Source organism: Bubalus bubalis, chromosome 3, assembly GCF_019923935.1.
Source record: "Bubalus bubalis isolate 160015118507 breed Murrah chromosome 3, NDDB_SH_1, whole genome shotgun sequence".
NCBI lineage: Eukaryota > Metazoa > Chordata > Mammalia > Artiodactyla > Bovidae > Bubalus > Bubalus bubalis.
Window position 1 is genome coordinate 121,247,500 of NC_059159.1, and position 12,614 is coordinate 121,260,113.

General features: G+C 48.6%; 1 protein-coding gene across 5 annotated transcripts; it reads right to left on the reverse strand.

Moving 5' to 3' along the window:
• Position 1: 1 nt before the first annotated feature.
• PIGO (phosphatidylinositol glycan anchor biosynthesis class O) lies at positions 2-7,755 on the reverse strand. 5 transcript variants are annotated; one of them, XM_006064325.3, is made up of 11 exons: positions 7,674-7,755; positions 6,139-6,650; positions 5,426-5,569; positions 5,114-5,237; positions 4,644-4,803; positions 4,123-4,302; positions 2,350-3,874; positions 1,603-1,806; positions 1,178-1,392; positions 502-572; positions 2-350 (listed from the first exon to the last, which is right to left on the reverse strand). In XM_006064325.3, exons 2-11 carry the CDS (start codon positions 6,647-6,649, stop codon positions 89-91), a joined length of 3,396 nt encoding a protein of 1,131 aa, XP_006064387.3. In that variant the 5' UTR covers position 6,650; positions 7,674-7,755; the 3' UTR covers positions 2-88. The 5 variants fall into 5 exon arrangements, 4 of the variants coding, with proteins under 4 accessions (XP_006064387.3, XP_006064388.3, XP_044795922.1 ...); XM_006064326.4 differs by having other exon boundaries at positions 7,162-7,697; XM_044939987.2 differs by having other exon boundaries at positions 6,139-6,679; positions 7,162-7,697.
• Between the last annotated feature and the right edge of the window lie 4,859 nt (positions 7,756-12,614).

The window sequence follows — 12,614 nt, forward strand, 5'->3', positions numbered from 1 at the left end:
ATATTTACATTATTATTTTATTCCACTTTGGAGACAGCCCCTCAGTCGCTCAGATGTATCCAATGCAGGAGTCAGGAATTAGGCTCTACTATGATCTTGAATTATAAAATAATGAAGTCCCAGATGCCAGTAGGTCCTGGCTGCATGGTGGTAAGAGGTGTGGCTGAGCCTTTCTTGCAGATGATCCAGCACCCGTATAGACCAGGCTAGATTGTTCTCCAGCTTTCTGCTGGGTCAGAACTAACTGCCTGAACCAGGAGCTCACAGCACCATCTACTCGCATCACCAAAGCTATGCCTAGACAAAGTCCCACGCTGCTCACAATGAAGCCCATGGCCTCAAAAATGAACCTGCAAAGAAAGGTAGAGAATCTCAAAGGACACAAACAGTAGATCTAGAGTCTTTTCCCCACTGAGGCAAAACCTTGTCCATTTGGATGTTCACTGTTTAGTCCAAAGTTCACCCTCCCCACAGCAACATTTCTCAAGAAAATCCACTCACTTGGGGGCAAACACCTTCCAGACCAAGAGATGCCTGCGGAGGATGGAGGCTGCCAAGACACAGGCCAGAATCTGAGGGAAGAGAGGAGGGGTCAAGTTATTTGGGAAGGGGAGCAGGAAGTGGGTCAAGTAGAGAGTTGCTGTAGACCCCTGTGAAGAATGGAAGGGGAAGGAAAGCAATACCTGTCAGTGGAAAGAACTCTGGGCTAAGAGTTAGGAAACCTAACTCTTTCCTTGGCCCTACTATGACTTGCAGTGTGACCGTGGACAAGCACTATTCATCTGTGTCTCTTAACACTCAGGCTCGGCTTCTCAGGGTGGAGGGAATGTCAGAGTCATACACTCTGCCTCTGAAGGAAAGGAAGATTAATTATCACAGCTTGGGAAAGAATGCTAACCATCACCTCAGCTTTTTCAGTCTGTCCAATGGAGTAATCCCCAAATGCAACCACCAAGTCCAGATCTAGCCTGTAGAGAGGAAACAATCTAAGACTAGGATGCAGACCCAGGTTCAAGTCTCAGTATTGCCATTTGAGGTCACTGGCCTTTGAGCAATCACTTCACTTATCTGAGCCTCAATCAAGGCTCTCTCCTAGGGTTTTGGCAAAGTGTGAAAGAAGGTGATGTCCACACATGTGAAAAGATCACTAACTCCATGATCTGTCCCTTTCACCCACCTGAATACCAAGGACAAAGAGGTACTTGAGGCCCAGCTGCAGCAGTGCTGCACTGAAGTGGTGAGGTGCATCCCGGAGCCGCATCTCCATCCGTGGCTCCTGCTCCTCCTCAGGCCCGACTCTGGCCTCAGCTTCATTTCCTGGGGGCTGCCGCCTCTTCTGGGATCCTTGATTTTCACACAGAAAGGGCCAGAGCAGGAGCAACGGGCAACCTACTGCCTCGGAGAAAGGCAGGACTAGAATCAAGGGAAGACTCATGGGCCAGGTCACCCTGTCCCCCAAGTACTCTAGCTGGCTCAGCCTCCAATCAGCACAGGCCAAGGGGTGCCAAAGATCTAACAAAATGATCTTTCCCTACTCAAATGCAGGGGCTTCCTTTCCTTCCACAAAGCCACAGTGGAAGCAAGGGAGGAATGAGGAAGTACCTGCAAAGAGAATATGGGAGGCAAAGGTGTTGGCTCCCACCAGGAAAGCAGACAGCCAGGTAAAGTCACGACTCTCTGAGACTCCCACGAAGGCTGCATGCCATTGGATAGCTGAAAAGACAGGCTGGTGGCCGGTGGTATAGAAGGTCTGTGAGGCCATGAGGGCCCATGCAAAAACTGCATGCCACGGCACAGTAAAAGGACCTGGGGGAACAGATATGCCTCTTTACAGTCAGTCATGTCCCACTCCCTACCCCACAGCCCACTGCCCTGAGATCACACACAACTACCACCTCAGTGCTAAGTCTCCTACATACATGCATCCCCAATACCCCAACCTTCTAATAATCAACACTCTGTTATTCTAATTCCCTCCCTGGCACAAAGCCCCACTGCTCTAATCTGTGGTCAACTTCTTTCTCTCATATACACACAGTTCACTATCTCTTATCACTGGAAAATCAGGAAATGCACTCATGAGGATGCAGCATTTCCATAAAAACTGAGTATTAGAGTACTGTGTGTCTATCTTCTCCATGAATTCTGCTGGCCCTGAAAATCAATGTGAGGGTTCAGTTGGCTACAGTAGATAAGAGAGAAGACATTAGGAAGACCCTCTTGACTGGGGGGTGTGAGACCCTGTATCAAGGTGAAGATCCTGAGGAGCAACACCTCCCTAAAGATAAGAGGGGCCGAACTTACATCCCTACTGTCCGTGGATGAATCAGGACTGAGACATGTATTTACCAGGGGTGGTGATGGGTATCCCGGCAGCAAGCAGATGCAGGAGAAGGAAGCTCTGCAGAAACAGAAGCAGGAACACAAGACTAATGCGCTCTGCATGCAATAGCAGAAGTGGGAAGGCCAAGAGGGTAAGGGCCGTGACCACAGCAGCTGAGTAGACGCTCCCCAACTGATAGGCAGCCACCGTCAGCAGACCCTGAGATTTGGTCCTCTCTAGCCGGCCCCGGAACTCCTCTTGTATGTGTCGGTAGATTTGAGGAACCACATAATCCAGGTCAGCCTGAGAAGTGGGGGGACCTGAGAAGGGAGTGAGGACAGTCCTGGTCCTTGGAGCACCTGTTGTGGCCTTCACCAGCACTGTCACAGGCCTCCAGAGCAGCAGCACGAGCCCTGAAGCGGCCAACCCTGCCACAGCCCGAGGCAACAAAACTGACGCCCCAGAGACCAGGGCCCGGAGACGTGGGGGTGCTTCATCTGCCCCTGATGCCAATGCCCAGTAGGCAGCAGTGCCCAGTCCCATTAGGGGCAGCCCCCAGCGCACAAAGAGCACAGGGGGCTCAGGGCTCTTGAGATTACCATAGCAGCGAAGCCACAGCCGCACAGAGGCTAACAGGGCCACCAGCGCCCCGACACAAGCTCCATACCACAAATTCTTGGTTCGACCATCCACTGTGGATCGCAAGGGACTCAGCAAGGGAGAGGAGCTACAAACAGGTGTCTCTTCATGGCAGCGATAAAAAAGTCCAGCTAGCCTTATACATAAAAGCAACCCAACTCCAAGTCCCAGGGCATGCATGGCACTGTATTGCGGGGGACCTGTTGGAGTCAAAAAGCCAAGGCGAGGTATCGAGAGTAGCTTAGGTGGCAGCAGCTTGCCCTCCCAGTGAAGTTGGGCAACCAGGAGCAAGATGAGTGAGATCAAAAGGAAGGGGGCAACCCTGGCCTCGGTTATAATATAGCTATCGGAGAAGAAACCAGCAAAGCGAATGAGCAGGAGTAACAGGACTGGCCCGGGCATGGGAAGGAGAGAGGCCAGGGACCTTTTCGATCCCCAGCTCGCCCAAGCTTTCCACAGAAAAGGCAGGAGTGAGCCCACTGCAGCCATGGCCCCTAGAACCACGGAATCCAGCTTCAGCCCAGTAGATGCCAGGAGTCCAGCACACACCATGGCGCCACTCAGACCCGAGGCTGTGGGTTTTAGGAGAGGGCCGAAATAGAAGGCTGGGGATGCTGCCCACTGGGATACCAGTAGGCAAAGAAAGCAGGTAGCAGCCAGAAGAGCAGCACCCCCTGCCATGCGGACCAGAGAAAAACGAGCCCAAGACTCAATGCACATGGCCCGAACTCCCCGCAGGAACTGCTGCAGCTCAGGAATCACAGTTTGGAGCGCTGCCTCAGCCCCCTGGGGGCTCTGCAGAAGTCGCTGGTAGTCAGCAGAAGCCTTGGAGAAGAGCTTCTGCAATCGATGCAGCTCCTGAACTTGAAGGTCCTGAGCAGTGGCTGAGTAGGTGTGAATAAATCGGGACACCTGGCAAAAAAGATCAGAGGCCAATGGGAGAAGCTCAGAGACATAAATTGGGACACAGGCAAAGATAGATACTACCAAAGAGAGTACCTGGAAATCAGGATCCCAAAATCTCTCTAGGACAGAGGGAGAAGGAGGACATGGCTATGGAATGTGTGATTAAGACTGAACAAGGGATAATCAAGTGGGTCATTATGATTCTCCCACGCCCAACTTAACTCTGTCACCTGGAAGCCCAGCCCATTACTTACCTGCTGGGCATTGAGATGCAGAGCTGAGGCTTGGGCCAGAGCGGAGAAGCGAGGCTGGGAGTCTTCGATCTCTGAGAACACCTCAGCTATCACCTCCCCGATGTTTCCAAATGGGATGGGCAGGCCCAGCAGCAGGGCCAGCGTAGGCACAAGGTTGATTTGAGGAATTATCTCTGGCTCCTAGAGAACAGGGACAGGGGTCAACGGGTTCACCAAAGAGGTGAAGTCTGGGGACTTCCTGGCCCAGTGGTTAAGACTCTGTGATTCTACTGCAGGGAGAATACGTTCAATCCTTGGTCAGTAAACTAAGATTCCTCATGCCATGTAGAGCAGCCAAAAAAAAAAAAAGAGTAAGATCAGTGTTTGGAGTGGAAGACATAGGGGACTTAGGCAGGAAACAAGAGTGGAGGATACCCAAGGTCATGAATTTGGGGGATTAAAATGGAGGGATCCACAAGAATGCTATGATCATGATGCAAGTTAATAGCAGGAAACCACACAAAGCACATCTCAGGTCTTACCTCTGCAGGAGCACTGGGGAAGAGAGCTCTGGGACTATATAGAAAAAGTGCAGCTGAGGTTTCCAGCTCACTCTCTCCTCCATGGTTCCCACTGATGGTCATCCCATGGTCCCCAGTCACCACCAGCAGTGTGTCGTTCTTCAGACGCTTCACAAGTCCCCTGGGGGGATCAAGAAATGTGTCAGGAGGTAGGGAGAGATAAATATTTTTTTCAGGGGCCCATTTACCCCCAGCCATAACTCCATTAGTGGGGCCTAGACATCTGGCAAAAAGACACTTCTTTAGCGCCAACCCTACTGCCCGAAACCACACACTGAGTTACTCAAAATGGATGATACCACTAGTGTCAGAGAAAGGCCTAAAGACAGAATTCAACCAAGAAAGGAACCCCAAATAAGGATTTTTTTCTTTTGGGACCACATATCATCTCAGACACAAACCCACTCCCCCAGCCAAAATCCCACACTCACTGGATCATTTTATCCATTTGGGTAAGTTTCTTAGCCATTTCAGGATGGTAAGGGTCATGCTTGTGGCCACAGTGATCCACACCCAGGAAGTGAGTAATCAGCACGTCCCATTCGTCACTGTCCACTGTGAAGGAGAGAACCTAAGCACATGGGATTAAGGCTCACTCTTCAACCCCAGCCAGGCTCTGATGTTCCCATGTCCAAGAACACAGGCCCAGGCCACTGCATCCATGGTAGGTTCAGAATCTGTAACTAACACAGCCCTCCCCACCGCCCAGTCTTGGTCAGGCCTGCCTGGGACCCCGTGCTCACTGGTTGGATAGAGGTGTTTCATGATGCCATTGTCCACTGTCTCTAGGTCTCTGACATTGAAGGATGGGAAGAATAAAGCTTGGGAGAAAACTCCAGGGAAAAGATCATTCCAGGTTTCATCTCCCATGAAGACCACACGTCTTCCTGCAGGGACACAGGAGTCAGGGGAGGAGGAAGAGGAGAGGCCTTTTAAAGATCTATCAGAATTCCCAACCGTGCACTCTAAGGCACAGCAGTTCATTCAACAACTCTTTATCCTTTGAGGCCTACCACTTTCTACCAGGAAGCTTTCCCTAACAATACTCCACCCAGATCTCTTACTACTTGTTCCTATAAAAGGCTCTGCTAGTCCTCAGACCCTGGCTCTATCTTGGCTGCTCTGTTTTTCCTGGGTGCATCTTGCTTTTTCCCAGTCAATGAGTGGACAGAGCCTGGATTCTTTCTCCTCCACACTTTGTGAGGATACCAGACCCACAACTCTTCATCTCTCCCATGCCCCTTGACCAAGAGCTCCCCAAAAGTAAAATCAATACCCCATGCAGATTAGAAACGCCAGGACACAGCCTGCACCTGTGCTCCCTGCAAGCAGGGCTGTGGTCTCTTTCTCCTTCCTGTACTAGCTAGTCAAACATGCAGCTGGGCACCCAAAGTTCTGATTCTCTGACTTCTAAAGAAATTTGCCAAGGTACTCCTGGCCTCCAAAGAGGACTAACCTGCACTGGAAAGCTGCTTAATGAGATTATCTTCCACTATGGCGCTGCTGGCAAAATTACTGCCAGCATCAACAAAGGTAGGCAGTGAGCCGGTGGTTAAGGCCTTGAGGCGCTGCATGGTGGTGGTCGGGGGGTCAGCTTTGGCTTGGTAGAGCCTGGCATGGTGGGGCTGACTTTCCAGGAGTCTCTGCAAGAAGCCCATTTTACCCAGGAAAGGCAGGGAGACAGGAGGCTCCCCAGAAACAGGTGAGCGCTGGGGCTGGGCAAAGTCAAATCGCAGAGCATCTATCACCACCAACACGAGCCGAGAGAATCGGGAAGCCATCCAGCAGGCCCCGGGTTCCCCTCGGCCCCCCCATGGCAGGGCTCCAGGGCCTGGGGGCTCTTGACAGCTGCTATGGTTGGTGAGCTCCCAACGGGTGAGCAGGAAGCCACTGGTGAAGAGAGCAATGCCGGCGTAGAAGAGGAAGCTCACCCAGGCCAGGAAAAGCAGCACTGAAATCTTCTGCATCCTGGTAGTGGCAGGAGAGGGAATTCATAACTGTGAGGCAAAGAACCAGTAGATATTCTAGTCTCTCAGTACAAAGCCCTGTTAGAATCACTTCCTCTTGGAAGCTCTCCTGAAGATAAAGAGTCCCATAGCCAACCCAATGTAGTGTTCCTCTCCATCAGTTACATGAGAGTTTCTGAAAGTGAGGTGTGCAGACTACCAGCATCAATCTGGAGTGGGTGTTTTAAAAGTGCTGACTTTCAGACTTCCTTGATGGTCCAGTGCTTAAGAATCCACGTGTCAACACAGGGGACACGGGTGGGATCCCTGGTCGGGGGAGATTCCACATACCCGTGCACCACAACTCCTGAGCCTGAACTCTAGAGCCCAGTGCTCCCTAACGAGAGAAGCCACCACAATGAGACCAGGCACTGCAAGGAAGGGCAGCCCCTACTCACTCCAAGGAGAGAAAGCCCACGCAAAGCAAGGAAGACCCAGGGCAGCCAAAAGTAAAATTAAATAAAAAACGTCACCCGAGATCCCCGGAATCAGGATCTTTGAGGGTGGAGCATAAGAATTTGTATATGTACTTCAAGAGATCTTAATGATGGAAAACACAATCCAGGGGAAAACTTATTCCAAGTGGTAGACTGCTTTCCGACAGCCCGCTTCTCCTCTCTGCTCGCCAATTTCAACACCCCTGGGGTGGCCAAGGCTCACAGCCGCAGGGGAATCCAGGCCAGGCTGACGGCGCCGCCTGGCGGGGACTTAGGAGTCGTACTCCGCTTCCGGACACCCAGGATAGCCAGACGAAAAGCGCGACCCGGCTCAGCAGGGCAGAAGCGCGAGGTCTTAAGGCGGTTGGGCCTCGCTGGGACCCAGACGTCCAGATGACTCTGCCTCCTCCGATGGCTGTCCGGCCTCCGGCTGGACACCTTGACCGGGTACTGGGCCCGCCAGACTTCAAGCTCTGTGAGTGGGGTAGACGGGTCCCTAATTTCTGGGAAAAGCAAGAGTAAGGGTGTTTGGGGAGCCCCTGCCTCACCTTGAATGGCGCCCGGAAGTGCAGCGACGGCGCCTGCGGCCCGGCACCACAGAGGTGCGTGCGACGGGTAGAGCGACCCCCCCAGGGGTCTTCGTCGCCATCTGCTGGCGCCTCCGAGGAAGTTCGGCAAGGAACGCCGGGTGGCCTGAGGAGTTTAATGGGAGATTATAGTAATTTAGAATCCGGGGCAAGGCATTAAGCTAGAAGAGTTGAGGGAACCACTGTCCATTCTTGGTTAAGACTAAGATCTAGGCTTCTGAAGCCAAACTTAGCTTGAAACCTAGCTCTGCCACTGATTATCATTATTGGACATTATCTCGTCTGTAAAATAGGGATAATATTTATTTCTCCTTTTTTGCCAAGCTGACTCCAAACGATAGCTTTTATTATTCATCCTTCCCAATTTTTTCACTGAATCTTACAACTCATTAATAAAAAGACAATCAATTCAAAATTGAGCAAAGGATCTGAATAGACATTTCTCCAAAGAAGATAGGTGAATGACCAATTAACACATTAGAAGATGCTCAATATCATTAGCCATCAGCAAAATGTTGGAGATATCACTTCAAACCCAGGAGGATAGCTATAACAAGTATTGGTATGGGTGTGAAGAAAGTTCAGTTCAGTTCAATTCAGTTCAGCTGCTCAGTCGTGTCCAACTCTTTGCAACCCTGTGAACCGCAGCACGCCAGGCCTCCCTGTCCATCACCAACTCCTGGAGTTTACCTGAATTCATGTCCATTGAGTTGGTGATGCCATCTAACCATGTCATCCTCTGTTGTCCCCTTCTCCTCCTTCAATCTTTGCCAGCATCAGGGTCTTTTCAAATGAGTCAGCTCTTCGCATCAGGTGGCCAAAATATTGGAGTTTCAGCTTCAACATCAGTCCTTCCAATGAACACCCAGGACTGATCTCCTTTAGGATGGACTGGTTGGATCTCCTTGCAGTCCAAGGGACTCTCAGGAGTCTTCTCCAACACCACAGTTCAAAAGCATCAATTCTTCGGGGCTCAGCTTTCTTTATAGTCCAACTCTCACATCCATACGACTACCGGAAAAACCATAGCTTTGGCTAGATGGATCTTTGTTGACAAAGTAATATCTCTGCTTTTTAATATGCTGTCTAGGTTGGTCATGACTTTGCTTCCAAGGAGTAAGCGTCTTTTAATTTCATGGCTGCAGTCACCATCTGCGGTGATTTTGGAGCCCCCAAAAATAAAGTCAGCCACTGTTCTCACTTTTTCCCCATCTATTTGCCATGAAGTGATGGGACCACATGCCATGATCTTCGTTTTCTGAATGTTGAGCTTTAAGCCAACTTTTTCACTCTCCTCTTTCACTTTCATCAAGAGGCACTTTAGTTCCTCTTCACTTTCTGCCATAAGGGTGGTGTCATCTGCATATCTGAGGTTATTGATATTTCTCCCGGCAATCTTGATTCCAGCTTGTGCTTCTTCCAGCCCAGTGTTTCTCATGATGTACTCTGCATATAAGTTAAATAAGCAGGGTGACAATATACAGCCTTGATGTACTCCTTTTCCTATTTGGAAGTAGTCTGTTATTCCATGTCCAGTTCTAACTGTTGCTTCCTGACCTCCATACAGGTTTCTCAAGAGGGAGGTCAGGTGGTCTGGTATGCCCATCTCTTTCAGAATTTTCCACAGTTTATTGTGATCCACATAGTCAAAGGCTTTTGCATAGTCAATAAAGCAGAAATAGGTGTTTTTCTGGAACTCTATTGTTTTTTCGATGATCCAGCAGATGTTGGCAATTTGATCTCTGGTTCCTCTGCCTTTTCTAAATCCAGCTTGGACATCTGGAAGTTCACAGTTCATGTATTGCTGAAGCCTGGCTTGGAGAATTTTGAGCATTATTTTACTAGTGTGTGAGATGAGTGCAATTGTGCAGTAGTTTGAGCATTCTTTGGCATTGCCTTTCTTTGGGATTGGAATGAAAACTGACCTTTTCCAGTCCTGTGGCCACTGCTGAGTTTTCCAAATTTGCTGGCATATTGAGTGCAGCACTTTCAGAGCATCATCTTTTAGGATTTGAAATAATTCAACTGGAATTCCATCACCTCTACTAGCTTTGTTCATAGTGATACTGCCTAAGGCTCACTTGACTTCACATTCCAGGATGTCTGGTTCTAGGTGAGTGATCACACCATTGTGATTATCTGGGTTGTGAAGATCTTTTTTGTAGTTTTTCTGTGTTTTCTTGCCACTTCTTAGTATCTTCTGCTTCTGTTAGGTCCATACCATTTCTGTCCTTTATCGAGCCCATCTTTGCATGAAATGTTCCCTTGGTATCTCTAATTTTCTTGAAGAGATCTCTAGTCTTTCCTATTCTATTATTTTCCTCTATTTCTTTCCATTGATTGCTGAGGAAGGCTTTCTTATCTCTTGTTGTTATTCTTTGGAACTCTGCATTCAAATGGGTATATCTTTTCTTTTCTCCTTTACTTTGCACAGCTATTTGTAAGGCCTCCTCAGACAGTCATTTTGCTTTTTTGCATTTCTTTTTCTTGGGGATGGTCTTGATCCCTGTCTCCTGTACAATGTTACAAACCTCCGTCCATAGTTCATCAGGCACTCTATCTATCAGATCTAGTCCCTTAAATCTGTTTCTCACTTCCACTGTATAATCATAAGGGATTTGATTTAGGTCATACCTGTCATGTATGGATGTGAGAGTTGGACTGTGAAGAAAGCTGAGCGCCGAAGAATTGATGCTTTTGAACTGTGGTGTTGGAGAAGACTCTTGAGAGTCCCTTGGACTGCAAGGAGATCCAACCAGTCCATTCTGAAGGAGATCAGCCCTGGGATTTCTTTGGAAGGAATGATGCTAAAGCTGAAACTCCAGTACTTTGGCCACCTCATGCAAAGAGTTGACTTATTGGAAAAGACTCTGATGCTGTGAGGGATTGGGGGCAGGAGGAGAAGGGGACGACAGAGGATGAGATGGCTGGATGGCATCGCTGACTTGATGGACGTGAGTCTGAGTGAACTCCGGGAGTTGGTGATGGACAGGGAGGCCTGGCGTGCTGCGATTCATGGGGTCGCAAAGAGTCGGACATGACTGAGTGACTAAACTGAACTGAACTGAACTGAATGGTCCAACTGCTGTTGGAATTGTAAAACGGTACATCAGCTTTTGAAAAGTTTGGCAGTTTGACTTACCATATAACCCAACAATTCCGCTTGTAGGTATATACCCAAGGGAAATGAAAAACATGTGGCCACACAAAAACGTGCACATGAAGGTTCACAGTAGCCTTATCATAATAGCCAAAAGGTGAAAACATCCCAAATGGCCTTCACTGATGAATGGATGAACAAAATATGTTATATCTATACAATAGAATATTGTTTGCCAATTAAAAAAAGAGAGATAAAGTATTACAAGTGGTTACATGCTGCTACATGAACGAACCTTAAAAACATGCTAAGTAGGAAAAAACCTATCACAAACTAGCATGTATTTTTCCATTTATAAGAATACATAAAGCTACAGACACAGAAAGTAAATTAGTGGTTGTCTAGGGCCCAGGGGAGAGAGGAATGACTGCTGATGGGCACCGGGTTTTGTGGCAGGGTGGGAATGGGAGAGCAGTGATGACAATGTTCGACTGTGACAGTTGCACGACGTATGAACATATTACACATTATTGAATTCACACATGAAGCAGGTGAATTGCAGTGTATGTGAATTATCTCAGAAAAACTACCATTTAAAACAAAACAGAAAACCTCTCCAGTGGTTTCTCATCTCAGAGTTGAGCCCAAATGATTTTAGTGGCCCTAGCAATCTACATACCCTCTCCCCACCTCTTTATCTGATTCATCTAGCTGCCCTTTATTTCCCGAACTCTGTCCCATCCACTGTAGCGCCTAGCTCTCCCCAGTAAGGCAGCCACTGTCTGCCTTAGGTGTGTCTGCAATCTCCTGTTAGCTTTACTCCCAGATGGCCAGGTGTGTCTTCCCCTCATCTCCATGTCTAAGCTTAAATACACCATCAGTGAGGCTTCCTGCAACACGCTACTTAATGTTACAGCCCCATCAAGTTCCCCATCTCCCTTCCTTTAATTTCCTCTGTAGCACAACTCATCAGCATCTTATTAACGATTTGTCCCCTCCAAATAGAATGTAAGTTCATTGACAGTAGGAAATTTTATTACTGTATCCTCTATTCCTGGCGTATAGTTAGGATTCAATAAGCAGTTATTAAATGGATACATAAATTCTAATTCAGAAATATTTTGAAATATCCCTCTGCCTTCATCCCCAAAGCCCCTTCTCTGTTCACCCTCTAGGACCACTGAGGCAGCCCTCTTACTGTCCTTCCAGCCTCCCATCTCTCTTTCAGATCCCCTGACCACATAGCAGCAGGGCAGCTCTATCTAAAACACTGATTACCTTAATCGTCTTAAAATTCTTCATGGGAAGGGGAAAAAACCCTTCATGCCTATGCATCAGCCTCCCCTCGATAAAGTCCAAGCTTTCAGGACCCTATCTCCCTGAGATTTGGCCTTTGCCACACAGTCACATCCCTCAATACCCCACCCTTCAGCCACAAGAAACAACTCTGAATGTTCTAATTTCTCTGGAGCCATGGGTCTTTGCATATCTTAGTCCCAAACCATCATCTGATGAGTCCATCAGTTTTTCCAGCCTGAGCCAAGTGGCAGGGTTAGTAACCTTGCTGCCCACAGTGACATGCTCCTCCCCACAGGATCCCTCAGCCAGAACTTTCCTCCACCTCAACACGCATCACTTTGTACCTCAGTCTGCTTCCTGTGAAAACAGGGATGACTGGGTTTGGGTTCTTTTGTAACCTATGTCTAACATTGAGCTTGGCACATGGTAGACATGATTCAATGTCTTTGAATGAACGAATGAGTGTCCTCAGTCCCCGAGGACCAGATGAGCATTAGGCAGCA

What these genes read in the sequence shown, in the direction of transcription:
- PIGO (XM_006064325.3), bottom strand. Translation starts at nt 6,649, where the DNA reads ATGCAGAAGATTTCAGTGCTGCTTTTCCTGGCCTGGGTGAGCTTCCTC. An exon ending in TCCCCAGTGCTCCTGCAGAG is followed by an intron (nt 4,303 to 4,643) that starts GTAAGACCTGAG and finishes CCTGTTCTCTAG; the next exon opens with GAGCCAGAGATAATTCCTCA. An exon ending in TCTTTGTCCTTGGTATTCAG is followed by an intron (nt 573 to 1,177) that starts GTGGGTGAAAGG and finishes CTCTTCCCTCAG; the next exon opens with ATTCTGGCCTGTGTCTTGGC.